The sequence below is a fragment of the Chiloscyllium plagiosum genome, unplaced genomic scaffold, assembly GCF_037043375.1.
Source record: "Chiloscyllium plagiosum isolate Xiang-an unplaced genomic scaffold, Cpla_swu_hap1 HiC_scaffold_4, whole genome shotgun sequence".
NCBI classification, from domain to species: domain Eukaryota; kingdom Metazoa; phylum Chordata; class Chondrichthyes; order Orectolobiformes; family Hemiscylliidae; genus Chiloscyllium; species Chiloscyllium plagiosum.
The window spans coordinates 145,974,762-145,997,623 of record NW_028270142.1 but is presented as its reverse complement, the minus strand read 5'-3'; the positions used below and the strand labels follow the sequence as shown (position 1 = coordinate 145,997,623).

Here is a 22,862-nt window from a genome sequence, read left to right as displayed (position 1 = left end):
ACGCTGAGTTGAATGGAGTTAGCTGACAACACATGCAGTTAACTACACACAGAAAAAAGGTTTGGTTTTAATTGTGAAAGCTTTGCTGTAAGCCCTACCACAATGAATTATGGGAAAGGGATACACTTGCTGTTGACATGCATTCATTGACCATACACTGTCTTTGCAGTCTGCATCCATTCGACCACTGTTTAAAAGTAGCCTCAATAGAGTCACGTTTCCTTTTCGTGCAGTCCAGAATACCGCATTTGCAAGTGGCATTTCTCTCTGTTAGAAAAATACAATTTCTGTTTCAGTAATGAAATATCATCTTGAAAATATGTAAAATGGTTCTGAAACACTTTGTGGAGAACATTGAACAGTATAGTACAGTACAGGCCCTTTGGCCCTCGATGTTGTGCCAACCTTTTATCCTACTCTAAGATCAAAGTAACCTGCATACCTTTCATTTTGCAATCATCCACGTGCCTATCCAAGAGTTGCTTAAAAGGTCCCTAATGTATCTGACTCAACTCCCACTGCTAGGAGTGCATTCCATACACCCCCCACTCTCTGTGTAAAGACCCTACCTCTGACATCTCCCCTAAACCTTCCTCCAATCACCTTAAAATTATGACCCCTCATGATAGACATTTCCACTCTGGGAAGAAGTCTCTGGCTATTCACTCTATGCCTCTCATTATCTTGTACATCTCTACCAAGTCACCTCTCATCCTTCTTCGCTCCAGTGAGAAAAGCCCAAGCTCCCTCAACCTTTCTTCATAAAACATGCCCTCCAGTCCAGGCAGCATCCTGGTAAATCTCCTCTGCATCCTCTCTAAAGCTTCCATTTCCTTCCTCTAATGAGGCGACCAGAATTGAACACAATATTCCAAGAGGGGTCTAACCAGGTCTCTACAGAGATGCAGCATAATCTTGTGGCCCTTAAACTTAATGCCCCCTACTAATGAAAGCCAGCACACCTTATGCCTTCTTAACAATCTTATCAACTTGGGTGGTAACTTTTAGGGATCTATGGACATGGACCCCAAGATCCATTGGCACTGTTCCTCCACACTGCCAATAATCCTGCCTTTAACCATGTATTCTGTATTCAAATTTTACCTTTCAAAATGAACAACTTCACACTTTTCCAGGTTAACTCAACCTGCCACTTATCAGCCCAGTTCTGCATCCTGTCAATGTCCCGTTCCAACCTACAACAGCCCTCCACATTATCTACCAGTCCACCAACATTTGGATCATCAGCAAATAGACTAACCCACCTTTCCACTTCCTCATCTAAGTCATTATGAAAATCACAAAGAGCAGAGGTCCCACAACCGATCTCTGTGGAACACCATTGGTCGCTGAGATCCATGCTGAATATTTTCCATCTACTACCACCCTCCATCTTCTATGGGCCAGTCAATTCTGTATTCAGCCAGACAGCTAAATTTTCCTGTATCCCATGCCTCCTTACTTTCTAAATGCCCCTACCATGGGGAACCTTATCAAACGCCTTGCTAATATCCATGTAGACCACATCCACTGCTCTACCTTCTAATTTTCAGTTTTGCTTTTTTATCTCGAGATCATTCGTTACACAAATTCTGTATTCCAAGCATGTTTGTGGTTAGTAATATGCTTGGGTCAGACTAAGGGGCAGAACTATAGCTTAATAGTAAAATTTACAAAACATTACAATACGGTGGCACAGTGGTTAGCACTGCTGCCTCACAGCGCCAGAGACCTGGGTTCAATTCCCGACTCAGGCAACTGACTGTGTGGAGTTTGCACATTCTCCCCGTGTCTGCGTGGGTTTCCTCCGGGTGCTCCGGTTTCCTCCCACAGTCCAAAGATGTGCAGGTCAGGTGAATTGGCCATGCTAAATGTCGGGGTATGGGTGGGTTGCGCTTCGGCGGGTCGGTGTGGACTTGTTGGGCCGAAGGGCCTGTTTCCACACTGTAAGTAATCTAATCTAAAAAAAAATACAGCACCAGAACAGGCCCTTCAGCCCACCAAGCCGGTGTCAATTCTTATTCCTTACTTAGACCCACTACTTATTGCCTAAGCTGTTTCTATTAGTCTGTTTGCCTCCCGTTTATATGTCTATCAAGATATGCCTTAGACATTGTTAAATGTGCCTGCTCCAACCAGTGCGTTCCAGGCACTCACCACTCTGAAAACATTTTCCTTGCACTTCTACCCTAAAAACTTTCTTCCTCTTAGCATGAACCTGTGCCATCTTGTAGTTGACCTTTCCATCCTGGGGAAAAGCCTCTGACCATCCACCCTCTTGAGGCCTCGCATAATTTTGTAGACTTCTATCAGGTTGCTCTTCAACCTCCATCTTTCCAGTGAAAACAACCCGAATTTATCCAATCACTCCTCATAACTAAATCCCTTCAGACCAGGCGACATCCTGGTAAACCTTCTTTGCACCGTCTCCAAAACATCCACATCCTTCTGGTAGTGTGACGACCAGAACAGAATGCAACAGTCCAAATGTAGCCTAAGTAAAGTTTTGGACACATGTAACATAATTTGCCAACTTCTTGGCAAATTATGCCTTCTTGGCAAGTATGCCTTCTTGATCACCTGTGTTGCCACTTTTAGGGACCTGTGGACTTGTACGCCCAAATCTCTCTGTATGTTAATGCTCTGAAAGGTTCTGCCACTTGCCACATAATTTGCCTGAATTTGATCTTCCAAAACGCATCACTTTGCAAATTTTCTGGTTTAAACTTCATCCGCCATTTCTTTGCCCAAATTTGCAATCTATCTATCCAGCTGTATTTTTTGACAGTCCTTCTCACTATGTGCAACTCTGCCAATTTTGGCATCATCCTTAGACTTACAAATTAGACCACTTACATTTTCCTCCAGACCATTTATATATATTACAAACAGAGATCCCAGCATTCATCCTTGCAGAACACCACCAGTTAATGATCTCCATTCCAAAAAGCACCTAACCACCGTGCTCTCTGTCTTTATGACCAAGCCAGTTCTGCTTCCATCTACGCATTGCAGAACTTACAAAGCACTTCATAATTATGGCAGTATTTTTGAAGTATAAAGAAAGCAAAGATTTTGTAATGCAAGAGAACCATAAGGCGGCTCTCTCATTAGATGGAGATTACTAGTGGTGAGCTTAACTTAAGGGTCACCACACCTCAGGCATGGGGGAAATTGAGAATGAGAGTCCTTCATGGTAACCTCAGCTAGTGTGGGATTTGAATCTTTTAGTGTCACTCCGTATCACAAACCAGCTGTCCAGTGAAGTATGGTCACTGTTGGAATAATAGAAAGAGGAAGCAGGAACATAGCCAGATTCCACAAACCACAACATATTAATGAGGAGATAAACATTTTTTATTATGTTGAGTAAGGGACAAATATTGGCCTTGGACACCATGAATTATTCCCTTTCACCTCTTCAAAATAGGGCCATTTTATGTCCACTTGAAAGGGCAAATGAGGCAGAAATTTAATTTTTAAAAATTCATTCATGGGATTGCTGAGCTAGGCCTAATTTATTGCCTAGTTATGCTTGAGCAAGTGGTGGTAAGCAGCCTTCTTGAACCACAACACCCCATCTGCTGTAGGTGGTCTCACAATGCTGTTAGAGAGGGAGGTTCCAGGATTTTGACATGACACTGATGAAAAGGCGATATATTACCAAGACAACATGGAATGTGGCTTGGGGAAAGCTTTCGGGTGGTGTTGCTCCCATGTAACTTTGCCTTGTCCTTCTCGATGGAAGCGGTTGTGGATTTGGAAGGTGCTGTCTAAGGAGCTTTGGTGAAATTTATGCAGTAAAAGGCAACCCTATATACAGTGCAGCAATTCCTCTGTCTTTGAGCACATTGTACAATACAAAATCAACAATTTGCCATTATATTGTGTCGTCAAGATAGTCTACTCCCAAAACACATCTAAAGTATGTCAATCACTCAAGTCAATATTGGAACATATGATCAAAAGCTTGGTCAAAGATAAAGGTTTTAAGGGGAATCTTGAAGCATGAGAGGGAAGTAACAAAAAAAAGAATAATTACTAGATTTACATCTCCCAGTAAGTGAGCTGAATGTGGAGCAAATAACATTTGGGGAGCTCATGTGGGCTTCCAATTTTAATGTTGTCCTTCTCAAGTGCATCCTTCTCAAATGCATCCAGTTCAGTGTCATTAGAAAATTTGGAAATATTGCAACTAGTGCCACATCCAAATCATTTATATAAAATTTAGATAACCACTAATTAAGAGATTTTCAATTCCCAAACGGGCAAAAATCTAATCTAAAGCTGTTTGCTAATCTTGTCTTGTTGCCTCATAGCATCGACAAATTTCATTACAAAGGATTTGGACTTTTCTTATATTAAAAGTGCTATATGTAAAATCAAATTGCTGCTGTTGTTCTAAAATAGGATTCTCTGGTAGATTCCACTTTCAATTTGCATATACCTTTAAAAATGGAATTAGTACTCTTCAGCCTATCATGGAGCACATGCACTCCTCAACTGAAACTGCAAATATACCAATTCATTTAGGGAAGGAAATCTGCCAACCTTACCTGATCTGCCTACAGGTGATTCCATGCCCACAGCACTCTGAAATGGCCTAGGCACTGGAAACAACAACATCAAACTCAGCCATATTGAACCTGCAAAATTGTCCTTACTAACATTTGCCCACTCAGTCATCTTCTCCAAATCACCGTGGGCGGCACGGTGGCACAGTGGTCAGCACTGCTGCCTCACAGCGCCAGAGACCCGGGTTCAATTCCCGCCTCAGGTGACTGACTGTGTGGAGTTTGCACGTTCTCCCCGTGTCTGCGTGGGTTTCCTCCGGGTGCTCTGGTTTCCTCCCACAGTCCAAAAATGTGCAGGTCAGGTGAATTGGCCATGCTAAATTGCCCGTAGTGTTCGGTAAGGGGTAAATGTAGGGGCATGGGTGGGTTACGCTTCGGCGGGTCGGTGTGGACTTGTTGGACCGAAGGGCCTGTTTCCACACTGTAATGTAATCTAAAAGAGTGACATCTTGATACCTTGAAGATGTTACAGAGGTGGTGGTGTAGGGCGTCTTAAAACAGACCAAGGTGGATAAATCCCTGGGATATGCCAGAACTTTGTGGGAAGCTAGGAAAGTGATGGCTGGGCCCCTTGCTGAGATAGTTATGGGTGAAGTGCTGGAAATATTACAGTGTGGCTAATGTGGTGCCATTATTTAAAAAATGGTAAGGAAGAGCCAGGGAACTATAGACCAGTGAGCCTTATGTAAGTGGATTCTGTGGGACAGCATTTACTGTACATGTATTTGGAAAGGTGAGGACTAATTAGTCAACATGACTTGTGTATGAAATAGTGTCTCACTAATTTGATAGAGTTTTTTGAAGAAATGACAAAAAAACTGAGGAAGGCAGAGTGGTGGACATTGTCAATATGGACTTCAGAAAGGTGTTCAACAAGGTTTCACATGGTAGATTGATTTTTAAGGTGAGATCACATGGAATCCAGGGAGAACTAGCCATTTGGATACAAAATTGGCTAGAAGGTAGGAAACAGAGGGTTGTGGTGGAGGGTTGTTTTTCAGACTGGAGGTCTATGACCAGTAGTGTGCTGCAAGGATTGGTGTTGGGTCCATTGCTTTTTATCATTTATATAAATGATTTGGATACAAATATAGGAGGAATAGCTAATACGTTTGCAGCTGACAGCAAAATTGGTGATGTAGTGGATGGTGGAAGAGGTAATCTCAGAGTACAAGGGACATTGATCACATGGGCTGATGGGCCAAGGAGTGGCAGATGGAGTTTAATTTAGATAAATCTGGGTGTTGCATTTTGGTAAGGCAAGTTAGGGCAGGACTTATACACTTAATAGTAGGGTCTTTGGGAGTGTTGCCGAACAAAGAGACCTAGGAGTGCAGGTTCACAGTTTCTTGCAAATAGAGTCACAGGTAGATAGGGTAGTGAAGAAGGCATTTTGTTGGTCACTTCATTGAGTACAGGAATTGCATGTCATGTCATTGCTGTACAGGGCATTGGTTGGGCCACTTTTAGAATATTGCATTCAATTCTGGTCTCCCTGTATAGGAAAGATGTTATTAAACTTGAAATGTTCATAAATTATTTACCATAATGTTGCTGGGTTGGAGTGTTTAAGCTATAGGGAGAGGCTGAATAGGCTGAAGCTATTTTTACTGGAGCATTGGAGGCTGAGGGGTGACCTTATAGATGTTTATAAAATCATGAGGGGCATGGATAGGGTAAATAGACGAGGTCATTTTTCCAGGGAAAGGGAGTTCAAAACTATAAGGCATAGGTTTAAGGTGTGAGGGAAAAGATTTAAAGGGACCTAAGTAGCAACCTTTTCACACAGAAGGTGGAGAATGTATGGAATGAGCTGCCAGAAGTGGCGGAGGCTAGTACAATTACAACATTTAAAAGGCATCGGAATTGGTACATACATAGAAACATTTTAGAGAAATATGGGCCGAATGCTGGCAAATGGGATTAGACGAATTTAGGATATCTGGTCAGCATGAACAAAGGGTTGGACTGAAGGCTCTGTTTCCATGCTGAGCAACTCTTTGGGGGCCAGTGCCAAACTTGGAGAGCTGTCTCACAGACTAGTTAAGCACCCTTATATTTGTCATACACAGAATAATTTCTTACAGAATATCCAAAACACTGCCATCACCAACCTGGATATGTCCTATTCCAGTACAGACTCAGCAGCATGCCAGCATAGTGGTATACAAAAATTCACCATTATTCAACACCTTCTAAACCTCAAACCAGTACTACCTAGAAGGACATGGCTGCAGATTGGAACTCTTTCTGGGAGAGGTAGGATCTCTACAAACAGGATGGTCACCACCTGAACCAGAGCGGTACCAATATCTTGCGGGGGGGGGGGGGGGGGGGTGGGTGGGGGGGGGGGGGGGTGGAGAGTGAAATTTGCTAATGCTTTTCTGGGGGTTTTAAACTAATGCAGCCGGGGGATGGGATCCTGAATTGTAGTTCCAGTGTACAGGAGGTTGAGGGCAATGAGATCAGGGATAGGTTTACAAAGGTCGCGAGACGACACGGGCAATCAGGGTATTGGTTTGAAATGCGTGTAATTCCGGATGCTCCTGGCATCAAAGAAGGTAGATGAACTTGCAGCGTGGGTTGGTACTTGGGATTTCAGAGACATGGCTAGAGGAGGGACAGGAATAGTTGCAGATTCCGGAATTTCGATGCTTCAGCAAGAAGAGAGACGATGGTAAAAGGTGGGGGGGGGGGGGGGGGGGCATTATTAATCAAGAGTAGTATTACAGCAGCTGAGAGAATGTTTGACGACTCATCCACTCCTCATCAGTCGTTTGGGCTGAGGTTAGAAATAGGAAAGGAGAGGTCACCCTGTTAGGAGTTTTCTACTGGCCTCTGAATTGTTCCAGGGATGTAGAGGAAAGGATAGCAAAGATGATTCTCGATAGGTCCCCTTAACTTCCCCAATATTGACTGGGAATACTATAATAGTTAGATGGGTCAGTTTCTGTTCAATGTGTGCAGGAGTACTGGGCTAATGGTATAATTCTTGGCAGTATAACAGAGAGAACTGGTGCATAAAACCCTGAAAGTTGCCACCAGGTTGACAGGATTGTTAAGAAGGCATATGGTGTTTTAGCATTTATTGGTAGGAGTATTGAGTTTCGGAGCCACGAGGTCATGCTTCAGCTGTACAAGAGACTAGCAAAGTCACATCTGGAGTATTGCGTGCAGTTCTGGTCACCGCATTGTATGAAGGATGTGGAAGCTTTGGAAAGGGTTGAGAAGATTTACTGGGATGTTGCCTGGTATGGAAGGAAGGTCTTACGAGGAAAGCTTAAGGGAACTAAGGCTATTTTCAATGGAGAGAAGAAGATTGAGAGGTGACCTAATCGAGATGTATAAGATAATCAGAGGGTTGGATAGAGTGGACAGTGAGAGCCTTTTTCCCTGGATGGTGAAGGATAACATGACATAGCTTTAAATTGAGGGGTGATAGATTTAGGACAGATATCAGGGTGGTTTCTTCACTCAGAGAGTTGTAGAGGCAAGGAACAGCCTGCCTGTAACAGTAGTAGACTCACCGACCTTAAGGGCATTTAAATGGGCATTGGCCATACATAGGGAAAATAATGGAATGGTGTAGGTTAGATGGACATCAGATTAATTTCACAGGTCGATGCAACATCAAGGGCCGAAGGGCCTGTACTGCACTGTAATGTTCTATGTCGTATGTTCTATGATACGTGGGAACACCATCACCTGCAAGTTCCCCTCCAAGCTGCTCACCATTCTGACTTGGAAATATATCACTGTTCCTTCAGTATCACTGAGTCAAAATCCTGGAGCTGCCTCCCTAAGGACATTGTGGGTCTACCCACAGCATATGGACTACAGCAGTTCAAAAAGGTGACTTACTACCACCTTCACAAGGTCAAATGAAGATAAGTAATAAATGTTGATCCAGTCATTGATGCCCACATCCCCCAAGTGAATGCAAAAAATTGGTCTTGTTGTTGAGACCCTTGGTCAAGGAACTTTTGATCTCTTTTCGCATGGAAAGTAGGGAAATTGATGGGATTAGAGGCAGATAAATCCGCAGGCCCTGATAATCTACATCCCACTGTATTTGAGAAAGTGGCCTTGGATTAGTGGGGTCACCTCTAAAGATTCTGAAGAGTCTGGAACAGTTCCTACAAATTGGACGGTAGCTAAGCGTAACCTTTCTATTTGAAAAGGGAGGCAGGGAGAAAAACAATGAAAGTGGAGTCGCAGGTCGATAGGATAGTGAAGATGGCGTTTGGTATACTTTCCTTTATTGGCCAGAGTATTGAGTACAGGAGTTGGGAGGTCATGTTGTGGCTGTACAGGACATTGGTTAGGCCACTTTTGGAATACTATGTGCAATTCTGGTCTCCTTCCTATCGGAAAGATGTTGTGAAACTTGAAAGAGTTCAGAAAAGATTTACAAGGATGTTACCAGGGTTGGAAGATTTGAGCTATCAGGAGAGGCTGAACAGGCTGGGGCTGTTTTCTCTGGAGGGTCGGAGGCTGAGGGGTGACCTTATGGAGGTTTATAAAATCTTGGGAGGCAAGGATATGATAAATAAACAAAGTCTTTTCCCCGGGGTGAGTGAGTCCATAACTAGAGGGCATAGGTTTAGGCTGAGAGAGGAAAGAAATAAAAGAGAACTAAGGGGCAACTTTTTCACGCAGAGGATAGTACGTGTTTGGAATGAGCTGCCAGAGGATGTGGTGGAGGCTGGTACAATTGCAATATTTAAAAGGCATCTGGATGGGTATACGAATATGAAGGGCTTGGAGGGATATGGCCCGGGTGCTGGCAGGTGGGACTAGATTGGGTTGGGATATCTGGTCGGCATGGACAGGTTGGACCAAAGGGTCTGTTTCCGTGCTGTACATCTCTATGAAACAGGAATTATAGACCAGTTAGCCTAACATCTATAAGAGTGAAAATGTTCAAATTAATTAAAAAAGATTTAATATGGAAAAGAATGCCAGGTTTGGACAGTATCAGAATGGATTTACGAAAGGAAATCATTCTTGACGAATCTACTGAAACTCTTCAAAGGTGTAATTCGTAGAGGGGAAGCCAGTAAATGTGATTTAGTTGAACTTTCAGAAGGCTGTCAATTAAATTTTATAAAAGTGATTAGTGTTTAAAATTAAAGTATGTGGGATTGGAGTAATGTATTGAGACAGATAGAAAATTGGTTGGCAAACAGGAAACAAAGAGAGGGAATAAATAGTCTTTTACAGGAGTAGTGCCAGAAGATTGGAGGCTAGCAAATGTGGTTCCCTTGTTCAAGAAGGGGAGTAGGGATAACCCTAGTAACTATAGGCCAGTGAGTCTCACTTCTGTTGTGGGCAAAATCTGAGAGAGAATTGTAAGGGATAGGATTTATGAACATCTGGATAGGGATAATGTGATCAAGGATAGTCAGCATGGTTTTGTGAAGGGCAGGTCGTGCCTCACAAACCGTATTGAATTCTTTGAGAAGGTGACTAAGAAGGTGGACGAGGGGAAAGCGGTAGATGTGGTGTATATGGATTTTAGTAAGGCGTTTGATAAGGTTCCCCATGGTAGACTACTGCAAAAAATACGGAGGTATGGCATTGAGGGTGAGTTGGAGGTTTGGATTAGGAGTTGGCTGGCTGGAAGAAGACAGAGGGTAGTAGTTGATGGCAAATGTTCATCTTGGAGTGCCGTCACTAGCGGTGTTCCGCAAGGATCTGTTTTGGGACCATTGCTGTTTGTCATTTTTATAAATGACCTGGAGGAGGGGTTAGAAGGTTGGGTGAGTAAGTTTGTGGATGATACGAAAGTCGGAGGAGTTGTAGACAGTGAGGAAGGATGTGGCAGGTTACAGTGGGATATAGATAAGCTGCAGAACTGGGCAGAAAGGTGGCAAATGGAGTTCAATGTAGCTAAGTGTGAGGTGATTCACTTTGGTAAGAGTAATAAAAAGATGGGGTACTGGGCTAATGGTCGGATACTTGGTAGTGTGGATGAGCAGAGGGATCTTGGTGTCCATGTACACAAATCTTTGAAAGTTGCCACCCAGGTAAATAGTGCGGTGAAGAAGGCATATGGCGTACTGGCTTTTATTGGTAGAGGAATTGAGTTCCGGAGTACTGAGGTCATGTTGCAGTTGTATAAGACTCTGGTGCGGCCACATCTGGAGTATTGTGTGCAGTTTTGGTCGCCATACTATAGGAAGGATGTGGAGGCACTGGAACGGGTGCAGAGGAGGTTTACCAGGATATTGCCTGGTATGGTAGGAAGATCGTATGAGGAAAGGCTGAGGCACTTGGGGTTGTTTTCATTGGAGAAAAGAAGGTTTAGGGGTGACTTGATAGAGGTGTATAAGATGATTAGGGGTTTAGATAGGGTCGACAGAGAGAATCTTTTTCCACGTATGGAGTCGGGTATTACAAGGGGGCATAGCTTTAAATTAAGGGGGGGTAGGTATAGGACAGATGTTAGGGGTAGGTTCTTTGCTCAGCGAGTCGTGAGTTCATGGAATGCCCTGCCAGTAGCAGTGGTGGACTCTCCCTCATTATGGGCATTTAAGCGGGCATTGGATAGGCATATGGAGGATAGTGGGCTAGTGTAGGTTAGGTGGGCTTGGATCGGCGCAACATCGAGGGCCGAAGGGCCTGTACTGCGCTGTATTCTTCTATGTTCTATGTTCTATGTTTCCATATAGTAGGCAGTGACCAGTGGGGTACTGCAGCAATCAGTGCAAGGACCCCAGCAATTCACGATATAAATTAATGATTTAGATGAGGAACCTAAATGCATATCTCCAAATGTGCAGCTGTCTCAAACCCTGGTGGGAGGGTCAGCTGTAAGAAGGATGCAGAGATGCTTCATTGTTAGATTAGATTAGATTATTTACGATTTGGAGATGCCGGTGTTGGACTGGGGTGTACAAAGTTAAAAATCACACAACACCAGGTTATAGTCCAACAGATTTAATTGGAAGCACACTAGCTTTCGGAGCGACCTGATGAAGGAGCGTCGCTCCGAAAGCTAGTGTGCTTCCAATTAAACCTGTTGGACTATAACCTGGTATTGTGTGATTTTTAGATTATTTACAGTATGGAAACAGGCCCTTCGGCCCAACAAGTCCACACCAACCCACCGAAGCACAACCCACCCCCCTACATTTACCTCTTCACCTAACACTACGGGCAATTTAGCATGGCCAATTCAACTAACCCGCACATGTTTTGGACTGTGAGAGGAAGCCCACGGAGACACGGGGAGAATGTGCAAACTCCACACAGACAGTCGCCTGAGGCGGGAACTGAACCCGGGTCTCTGGCGCTGTGAGGCAGCAGTGCTAACCAGTGTGCCCACGGTGATTTGGAGAAGATGACTGAGTGGGCAAATGCATGGTAGATGTAGCATAATGTGGATAAAGTGAAGTTATCCATGTTGGGAGAAAAAAAAGGAAGATGGATTGTACTCTGAATGGCTATAAATTGTGAGACAGGAATAGGAGTCCTCATGCATCAGTCCCTGAAGATAAAATGCAGGTGCAGTAAGTGGTCAAGAAGGCAAATGGTATGTTGGCCTTCCTAGTGACAGGATTTGAGCACAGGATCAGGTATCTCTTGCTGTTATTATAAATGGCCTTGGTGAGACCACACCTAGAGAATTGTGTGTAGTTTTGATCTTCTTATCTGAGGAAGGATGTTCTTGCTATGGAGGGAGGGCAGTGGAAGTTTACCAGACTGGCTCCTGGGATGGCAGGACTGATGTAGGGGAATGGTTGAATCAGTTAGGATTATATTTGTTGAAATTCAGACAAATGAGGGGGATTCTGATAGAAACCCATGGAATTCTAACAGTTATCAGACAGGTTAGATTCAGGAAGAATGGATAGTCCAGAAGCAGGGGTCACAGTTTAAGGATATGGGGTAGAACATTAGGACTGAGATGAGGAAATAATTTCTTCAGCTTAGGAGAAGTGAGCCTGTGGAATTCACAACCAGAATCGTGACCAAAACATTTTAAGAAGGAGGTTGGCTATAGCACTTGCAGCTAAAGGGATCAAAGCGATGAAAATCAAGAACAGACTATTGAGTTGGATGATGGAAATGTGTTGCTGGAAAAGCGCAGCAGGTCAGGCAGCATCTAGGGAACAGGAGAATCGACGTTTCGGGCATTAGCCCTTCTTCCTATTGAGTTGGATGATCAGCCATGATCATAATGAATGGCGAAGCAGGCTTGAAGGGCTGAATGGCCTAATCCTGCTCCTATTTTCTATGTTTTTATGGCCATCAATCAGTAAAGCCGTGTCTTCCCCAAATTAAGCAAACGACAGATGTCACAATTCTCCAAGTCCCACAGGAAGTAATGATGAAAAAAATGGCTTGGAAGTACCAAGGATATACCTGAGAAAAAGGTAGGCAGGAAAGAGATTGTTGGTATTAAGCCAGGGAAGAACAGAAGCTAAATAGATGATAATGGGAGCTATGAGTGGGTGAAAATAGTTGGCTGTGCTGAAAGCTACTCTGTCGTGATAGAACCTGTGGTGTGGAGGTGGGTAATAAACATGGAAGGAATTGTTCATGTTTTAAAATTATTAAATGTGATATTGAATTCTTACGGCTGTTCTGTATCCAAGCGGATGATGAGATGCGGTTACACCACTTTGTGATAAGCCTCACTGGAGCACTGCAGCAAGCCCAAGACAGAAATGTTGGCATGGGAACACAGTCGTGCAGGCTGATTTCAACAGAGAGAACGTAGGTCCTCGGCAAAATGGTCACCAAGTCTCTAGTATGTCACCCAATGCAGAGGAGACACACTGTGAGCGGCGAATACAGTACATTAGATTGAGTGAAGTGGCAAATCACTAGTTCACTTTCAAGGATCTGGGGCCTTGGATAGCAAGGAGTGGGAGTTGGGGGTGGTGGTGGAGGGGAATAAATGGCAAGGGTTGCACATTCTATGATTGCATGAGAAATTTCCGTAGGGATGAACGGAGGTGTTGAGTGTGGAGGAGTGATCCAGAGTGTCACAAAGCGAATGGTCCCTGTAGAATTCTGACAAGAGGGGGAGGGGAATACATGTCAGGAATAAGGGTTCCACTGGAGGTGGAGGAAATGGTGGCTTACAATCCTTTGGTTATAGAGGTTGGTGAGGTGAAAGGTGAGGTCCAGTTTGTAGTTGGAAAGGGGAGCGATGAGGGCAGAAGTGCGGGAAATGTATTGACATGACTAAGGGTCCTGTCAACCACAATGGCAGGGAATCTTTGGTTGAGGAAAAAGGTGGACAGGTCTGAAGCTCCCCGAGAAGGTGGAATATTCAGAACAGATGTGACAGAGATGGAGGAATTGGGAACATGGATTGGAGTCCTTACAGAAAGCAGGGCGTAAGAAGGCATAGGTAATGTGGGAGTCAATGGATTTGAAATGAATATTGGTGGCCTGCCTATCTTCAGAAATACCCACTAGGGTTTAGAAGAACTGGAAGCATCTAATTGAGGTATAAAAGACAGATAAAAGATGTCGAGAGGATGTTTCCCCATAAGGGGCAATCTAGAATGAGACCAGCCTCAGGCGACTGTCTGTGTGGAGTTTGCACATTCTCCAATGTCTGTGTGGGTTTCCTCCGGGTGCTCTGGTTCCCTCCCGCAGTCCAAAACGTGCAGGTTAGGTGAATTGGACATGCTAAATTCCCCATAGTGTTTGGGGATGTGTGGGTTAGGTGCATTAGTCGGGAGCAAATATAGGGTAGGGGGAATAGGTCTGGGTGGGTTACTCTTCACAGGGTCAGTGTGGACTTGTTGGGCCAAAGGGCCTGTTTGCACACTGTAGAGATTCTACGATTCTATGATTTTAGGGTAGGTGGTGGCAGATTTGAAACAGAGATTAGAAGGAATTACTTTTCTCTCAGTATTTGTAAATCTGTGGAATTCACTGCCCTAGAATGCAGTGGTCACCAGGACACTGAATAATTTAAGGAGGAGATAAACAGATTTTTAATTAGTAATGAATTGAAGGGTCATACGGAAATGTGCAGGAAAGTGGCATTAAGACCAAGATGTTATCAGATTTATGATCGGACTTTTCATATATTAGAATTGATCTTTCCTTGACCTTCTCTGTAGCTGTAACACTATATTCTGCATTCTAATGCAGTATCCTGATGTACTAATAGAAGGTATGATTGGTCTGGTTAACATGTAAAACAATACTTTTCACTTACCTCAGTACATGTAACAAATATGGTGGGATGTTACTCATGCCCCCCCTACACATTAACAGCACAGAGGTGAAATGAGTGGAGAGTGTCAAGATCCTGGGAGTGGTCATCCACAACAAGCTTTCTTGGACTCTTCATGTGGACGCACTGGTTACAAAGGCACAACAATGTCTCTTCTTCCTCAGGCAGTTGAGGAAATTTGCCATGACGGCAAATACCCTTGCCAACTTTTATAGGTGTGCCATTGAGAGCATTCTGTCTGGATGTATCACTACCTGGTATGGCAACTGTACCATTCAAGATCGGAGACGGTTACAGAGAGCGGTGAACTCAGCCCGGACAATCACAAAGGCCAACCTCCCATCTATAGAATCCTGCTGTCAAGGAAAGGCCACCAGCATTCATCTCACCCTGGCAATGTTTTTCTACAACCTCTACCATCGGGGAGAAGGTACAGAGGCCTGACCACACACTCCAGCCGGTTTCGAAACAGTTTCTACCCTATTGTTGTTAGAATACTAAATGGACTCAATCTCTTAACATTTGCTTGTACCTGTGTTTTTGTTTTTGCCGCTGTTTATGTATTATTTACTTATCTATGCTACTTAACTATGTGATCCGCCTGTATTTCTCACAAGACAAAGCTTTTCACTGTGCCTCAGTACACGTGACAATCAATTCAATTCAAATAATAATAAATCAATTCAAATCAAATGAGATCAGCCATGACCACCTCAAAAGGTGAAGCAGGCTCAAGGGGTTGAATTATCTACTCCCATTTCTAGTTCTTGTGTTCCCGATGCACCTGCACCTTTAAAATTGTACTTTTTTTTTACAAGGTTCATCCATGTTCTTCCTACCAAAGTGCATCAGCTCACACTTCTCTCCATTGAACCTCATCTGCCACCGAGCTACCCATGCCACCAACTCATCAATGTCCTTTTGGAGTTCTACAAATCCTCCTCACAGTTTATGATGCTTCCAAATTTTGCATCATCTGCAAACTTTGACATTGTCCTCTGCACACCAAGATCTCAATCATTTAAGTCTGCTAGGTAAAGTATGAGTCCCTGCCAATGGCTGCTGTGGAACACCATTACAAACCTTTCTCCAGTCTGAAAAATGTACATTAACCATTAACAACAATGGACAATGCTGGAGAAACTCAAGTCCCATAGGATTCTTCTTCAGAACTCAAATCATACCAGACTCAATATTAATTCTGTTTCTCTCTCCACAGATGCTGCCAGACCTGCTGAGTTTCACAGGAATTCTCTGTTTGTCTCAGATTTTCAGCATCTGCAACATTTCACTTTTTTTTCCACTAGCCATTAGTCTGTTTCCTATCACTCGTCTAATATTATATCCAAGTTGCTTCTGTTCCTTTTATTCAATGCATTATAAAACTTTTCTCACAAGTCTGATGTATGGCACTGTACTGAATGTCCTTTGGACCTCCATGTACATCACATTATTAGTATTACCTTCATTGGCCCTTTCTATTACCTCTTGAAGAAACTCAATGAGTTAGTTAAACATGATTTCCCTTTTAAAAATCCATTATGGCTTTTTCTAAACAATCCATCTTTTTCTATGTGAATACTAATACTATCCTGAATAATTGTTTCTAGAAGGTTCTTTTCCTTTATTTCCTTTTTTACTTTAGCTCTGAAGTTTTCATATTTGCATGGCTTACTTTGTATTGTCAAGTGAACATCAGTAAGAGGCTTTCTCTTTTGTCATTAGTGAGCTTTGGAAAGAGAATTGGATAAATATTTGTGAAGAATACAAGTTTTGGAGAAAGAGTGCATCTGATGGGGAGGGTGCAGTAAAAGAAGTGAAGTTAACTGGACAGATCTTTGTGTAGCTGAATGACCAGAATACTGCCTCTGATTGCCAGTGCTATCAAGCAGTACCTGTTCAGTAATAACTTGCTCAGTCACACCCACTTTCGTTTCTGCCAGGGCCACACAGCTTCTGACCTCATTACAGCTTTCGTTCAAGCATGGACAAAAGAGCTGAATTCCAGAGGGGAGGGGAGAGTGACAGACCTTGACGTCAAGGCTGCATTCAACAGAGTGTGGCATCAAGGAACCCTAGCAAAACTGGAATCAATGGGAATCAGGGGCAAACTCTTTGCTGGTTGGAGTCAGACCTAGTACATAGGAAGGTGGTTGTGATTGTCGTAGGTCAATCATCTCATTTCCATCTTCATCCAAGCTATTTAAATAAATTGTAAACAGTTGAAGTCTCAATACCAAGCTCTGCAGCACACCAGTTGTTATATCTTGTCAACCAGAAAATGACCCATTTATAGATAGGCCTCAATCATTTTCACTCTACCATGAAGTCAGAAGTGGGGATGTTCACCAATGATTGCATAATGTTCAGCACTATTTATTACTCCACAGATACTGAAACAGTCCATGTTCAAATACAACAAGATCTGGACAATATCCAGGCTTGGGCTGACAAGTGACAAGTAACATTTGTGCCCCAGAAATGCCAGGCAATGACCATCTCCAATAAGAGAAAATCTAATCACTACCCCTTGATGTTACCATCACTGAATCACCTACTATCAACATCCTGGGAGTTACCATTGATCTGAAATTCAACTGGACTTCCATCTAGAAGGACAAAGGCTGCAGATGCTTGGGGACACCACCTGCATGTTTCCCTCCAAGCCACTCACTATCCTGACTTGGAAATATATCGCCATCTCTTCAGTGTCACTGGGTCAAAATCCTGGAATTCCCTCCCTAATGTGTCAACCCACAGCACATGGACTGCAGCGGTTCAAGAAGACAGCTCACCCCCACCTTCTCAAGGGCAAATAGGGATAGACAATAAATGCTGGTCAGCTAGTGACATGCATGTCCCACAAATGAATAAAAAAGCTTCCAAAACATGCTATCCAATAATTACGCTGTACCTAAGGAGGAATACTCCCAACTCCCAATCCTTCCACAGCAACAGCAGGATCTACAAATACAATCAAAAATCTGTAGTTAATAGTGGATTTATTTCCAGTTTTTGATATGTCATCTTGGAGCCAACTCAATCAATTTACCTCCTGTTCCACCCTCTCACGTGATCCACACAAAATTACACTGATTGTGCATTGCATAAACAGGCCAATCCGCCCTGCTAATTCATATCACTGTTTACATCCCAGGAAAAACCTTCCACCAAATTACATCTCACCCTGCCAGAATAATATTCTGTTCCTTTCTGCCTCTTGCATTTATCAACCTTTTCTTTGGAGAAACAACTATAAGTAATCAGACTGGAAAAATGAAGGAAACTGCAACATCTGCCAACTGGTTGCAAAAGCTTTACGCAGTGTATTTTTCCAATTAAAAGATGATAAATTGATTTTCTCCTGATATCTGCAGGATGTGCGCGCGGCTCTCCATAAGAACACATTGGGTTACATTGGCTGTTCAGACCTTTGGGAGAAAATTCGCTATTCCTCGATTACAGTGTAAAATGTGCAAGACAAGGTTACACACAATGAAATGGCTCCACAGCTGATCTCATTTCACCCAGGATAAATTTTTAAACAAAATAGCTCAACATTCCTGTATTTTTTTAATAGTTTGCTTCACCGCAATCGTCTACGAGCCGGGGATAGTCTGAATCAAATATCTTTACCTTAAAAGACATCCTGCTGCAATTTCTACAGATGATGTGAAGCTAAAGGTGACCTACGCCTTGTGATATGCTTTTTTTTTTGCTTCCTGTCACAGAATTAGCAGCCGCACTGTAAATAAATGAAGCGGCTCAGTCCTGCAGAGAATCCGGCACCAACATCCCGAATCAATACTAAGCTGACTGCTGAATGATGAACACGGTCCAGCACAGGGTCAACGCAAGCAGCTGCCTCTGCGCGAACCCGAGAGCTGCCAGTTGTCTTTTGTAGACCTGCCTGGTCCTCGCCAAACCCCGGCAGTACTGACTGATGGAAGCTTATAGCATAGAACACCGTGCATGTGAAAGGGCTATCCAGCTATTTTCAATTTCACATTTTCCTCGGTTCACCTGCCCAGAAATTTACCTCTTGTACAGTGAGTGAGTAACGTGCTACAGATAAAGGGGAAGGCTCTGTGTTACATCTCGGCGGTAAAGAGTCGGCTGCTAAAGAGCCTGTTTTGTACTGCATGATTCTGTTCACTTAGATTCCCAACAGTCATTTAATAAAGTACTACATCAAAGGTTATTGCAGAAAATAAAACCTCGTGGTGTAGGGGATAGAACATTAACATGGATATAAGATTAACCGACCAATGGAAAGCAACAAGTGGGTATAAATGGGTCATTTTTCTGGTAGGCGAGACATAACAAGTGGTGTGCCAGAGTTTGGTGTTCAGACCACAACTGTTTACATTTTATTTACATGCAAATTTAAATGAAGTGATGGATGGGTTGGTTGTGAAATTTGCTGATAACAGGGAGGTAGGAATGTATGATGATACTGTAGAGTCATAGAGATGTACAGCATGGAAACAGACCCTTCGGTCCAACCCGTCCATGCCGACCAGATATCCCAACCCAATCTAGTCCCACCTGCCAGCACCCGGCCCATATCCCTCCAAACCCTTCTTATTTATGTACCCATCCAAATGTCTTTTAATTGTTGCAATTGTACCAGCCTCCACCACTTCCTCTGGCAGCTCATTCCATACACATACCACACTCTGTGTGAAAAAGTTGCGCCTTAGATCTCTTTTATATCTTTCCCCTCTCACCCTAAACCTATGCCCTCTAGTTCTGGACTCCCCGACCCCAGGGAACAGACTTTGTCTATTTATCCAATCTATGCCCCTCATACTTTTGTAAACCTTTATAAGGTCACCCTTCAGCCTCTGACTTTCCAGGGAAAACAGCCCCAGCCTGTTCAGCCTCTCCCTATAGCTCAAATCTTCCAACCCTGGCAATATCCTTGTAAATCTTTTCTGAACCCTTTCAAGTTTCACAACATCTTTCCGATAGGAAGGAGACCAGAATTGCACGCAATATTCCAACAGTGGCCTAACCAATGTCCTGTACAGCCGCAACTTGACCTCCTCACTCCTGCACTCAATACTCTGACCAATAAAGGAAAGCATACCAAACGCCTTAATCTCTATTCTATCTACCTGCAACCCCACTTTCAAGGAACTATAAACCAGCACTCCAAAGTGTCTTTCTCTCTTTGTAGCTGTAAGAGGTGTGTTTTGACTGGTTTCTTTTTTCAAGAAAGATTGGGGGACTGGTGTCAAGCGGTCTATGAGAAGATAAACAACTTGTGAAACATTTAAGGCTTTTTTGGAACAATAGAAGCAGCCTGAATGGGTTTGGTCAAGCCCCCACTCATTGAACCAGGAGTTTTAGATTTTTCAGTGGCAGAAGCTGCTGTGGTTGAGAAAAAGCTGCCACTTCTTTCTTCAGTACAGCTGAAAACTGGAGTTCTCTCTCTGTCAAAATCGTCTTTTGATGTTTTTTCCTCCGGGATTGGAGAAATGCATGTGAGACAATCTGCTTTCTGAATTTGCCTTTTGCCGACACTGTGTCCATGGAATGTTCCTATATTGGAACTGTTAGTAATAGTTACTGTATCAGTTATTTTGTTAAGCATTCCAATACAGCTAAGTCAATTATTTTCTTTATTCTTTCTTTTGTTGTATTTTAATGATAATGTTTGAATAAATTACATTTTACTTCATGTTGAGTAGTGCAACCAATCGAATTGTATCTGGAACAAAGCACCTCGCATTTACTTTTAAAATAAGAAAAGGTTACAGTCTAGGCTACCTTCTTAATATACGGTCTTGTCTATAACAAATGTAGGTTGTCATAAAGTCAGAGATGTAATGAAAAGAGTATAATGAGGCTGTAAAAAGTATGCTGTTTTGAAGTCATCATACCAGACTCACAACATTGACTCTGTTTCTCTCTCCACAGACGCGAGCAGATCTGCTGAGTTTCTCTAGCGTTCGGTGTTTGTATCAATTTTTCAGTGTGCTTAATATTTTGTCTACATACAAAGGTAGGTTAAGTGAGTGACCAAGGACCTGGCAAATATGGGAAAATAAAATGGTCCACGTTGGCAGGAAGAATGGACAAGAAGCATATTATCTGAGTGGTGAGAGATTGCAAAACTCTGAAATGTAGAGAGATCTGAGTGTTCTCGGGCATGAACCACAAACTCGAGCATGCAGGTAGAGAAAGGAAGTAGGAAAGACATGATCAGAATAATTTATTGCATGGGGAACTGATTACAAAATAAGCAAGTTATACTTTAGTTACACATAGCACTGGTGAGTCTGCATCTTGAATATAATGTATACTATAGAACATAGAACATAGAACAATACAGCACAGAACAGGCCCTTCGGCCCACGATGTTGTGCCGAACATTTGTCCTAGCTTAAGCACCTATCCATGTACCTATCCAATCGCCGCTTAAAGGTCACCAATGATTCTGACTCTGCCACTCCCACAGGCAGCGCATTCTATGCCCCCACCACTCTCTGGGTAAAGAACCTACCCCTGACATCCCCCCTATGCCTTCCACCCTTCACCTTAAATTTATGTCCTCTTGTAACACTTTGTTGTACCCGGGGGAAAAGTCTCTGACTGTCTACTCTATCTATTCCCCTGATCATCTTATAAACCTCTATCAAGTCACCCCTCATCCTTCGCCGTTCCAATGAGAAAAGGCCGAGCACTCTCAACCTATCCTCGTACGACCTATTCTCCATTCCAGGCAACATCCTGGTAAATCTCCTCTGCACCCTCTCCAAAGCTTCCACATCTTTCCTAAAATGAAGCGACCAGAACTGCACACAGTACTCCAAATGTGGCCTTACCAAGGTCTTGTACAACTGCAACATCACCTCACGACTCTTGAATTCAATTCCTTTGCTAATGAACGCTAATATACCATGGGCCTTCTTACAAGCTCTATCCACCTGAGTGGCAACTTTCAAAGATCTATGAACATAGACCCCAAGATCCCTCTGCTCCTCCATCTTACTAAGAACCCTACCGTTAACCCTGTATTCCGCATTCTTATTTGTCCTTCCAAAATGGACAACCTCACACTTGACAGCGTTGAACTCCATCTGCCACTCCTCAGCCCAGCTCTGCATCATATCTAAGTCCCTTTGCAGCCGACAACAATCTTCCTCACTATCCACAAGTCCACCAATCTTCGTATCGTCTGCAAATTTATTGACCCACCCTTCGACTCCCTCTTCCAAGTCATTAATAAAAATTACAAACAGCAGAGGACCCAGAACTGATCCCTGCAGAACTCCACTTGTAACTGGGCTCCAGGCTGAATATTTACCATCTACCACCACTCTCTGACTTCGACCGGTTAGCCAGTTCTCTATCCAACTGGCCAAACTTCCCACTATCCCATGCCTCCTGACTTTCCGCATAAGTCTACCATGGGGAACCTTATCAAATGCCTTACTAAAATCCATGTACACTACATCCACTGCTCTACCCTCATCCACATGCTTGGTCACCTCCTCAAAGAATTCAATAAGACTTGTAAGGCAAGACCTACCCCTCACAAATCCGTGCTGGCTGTCCCTAATCAAGCAGTGTCTTTCCAAATACTCATAAATCCTATCCCTCAGTACCCTTTCCATTACTTTGCCTACCACCGAAGTAAGACTAACTGGCCTGTAATTCCCGGGGTTATCCCTGTTCCCTTTTTTGAACAGGGGCACAACATTCGCCACTCTCCAGTCCCCTGGCACCACCCCCATTGACAGTGAAGACGAAAAGATCATTGCCAACGGTTCTGCAATTTCCTCTCTTGCTTCCCACATAATCCTAGGATATATCCCGTCATGCCCGGGGGACTTGTCTATCCTCAAGTTTTTCAAAATGCCCAACACATCTTCCTTTCTAACAAGTATCTCCTCTAGCTTACCAGTCCATTTCATATCCTTCTCTTCAACAATACGGTCCCTCTCATTTGTAAATACTGAAGAAAAGTACTAATTCAAGACCTCTCCTATCTCTTCCGACTCAATACACAGTCTCCCACTACTGTCCTTGATTGGACCTACCCTCGTTCTCGTCATTCACATGTTTCTCAC

The 22,862-nt window shown here is 43.3% G+C and overlaps 1 protein-coding gene across 6 annotated transcripts in view; it reads right to left on the bottom strand.

Annotated features, from left to right (window-relative positions):
* Positions 1-22,862, bottom strand: part of ankrd29 (ankyrin repeat domain 29) — a 110,361-nt gene that overhangs the window by 61,239 nt on the left and 26,260 nt on the right. For 4 of the 6 annotated variants that reach the window (XM_043687599.2, XM_043687600.2, XM_087986764.1 and 1 more), the window contains exons 1-2: positions 18,418-18,763; positions 157-267 (exon numbers count right to left, since the gene is read on the bottom strand). The exons of 1 other annotated variant lie outside the window; for it this stretch is intronic. In XM_043687599.2, coding sequence (XP_043543534.1) covers positions 157-267; positions 18,418-18,429 — 123 coding nt within the window. In that variant the 5' untranslated portion in view covers positions 18,430-18,763. Of the gene's footprint in view, positions 1-156; positions 268-18,417; positions 18,764-22,862 lie in introns of those variants that run through there. One more of the 6 variants, XM_043687602.2, reaches the window with a different exon arrangement.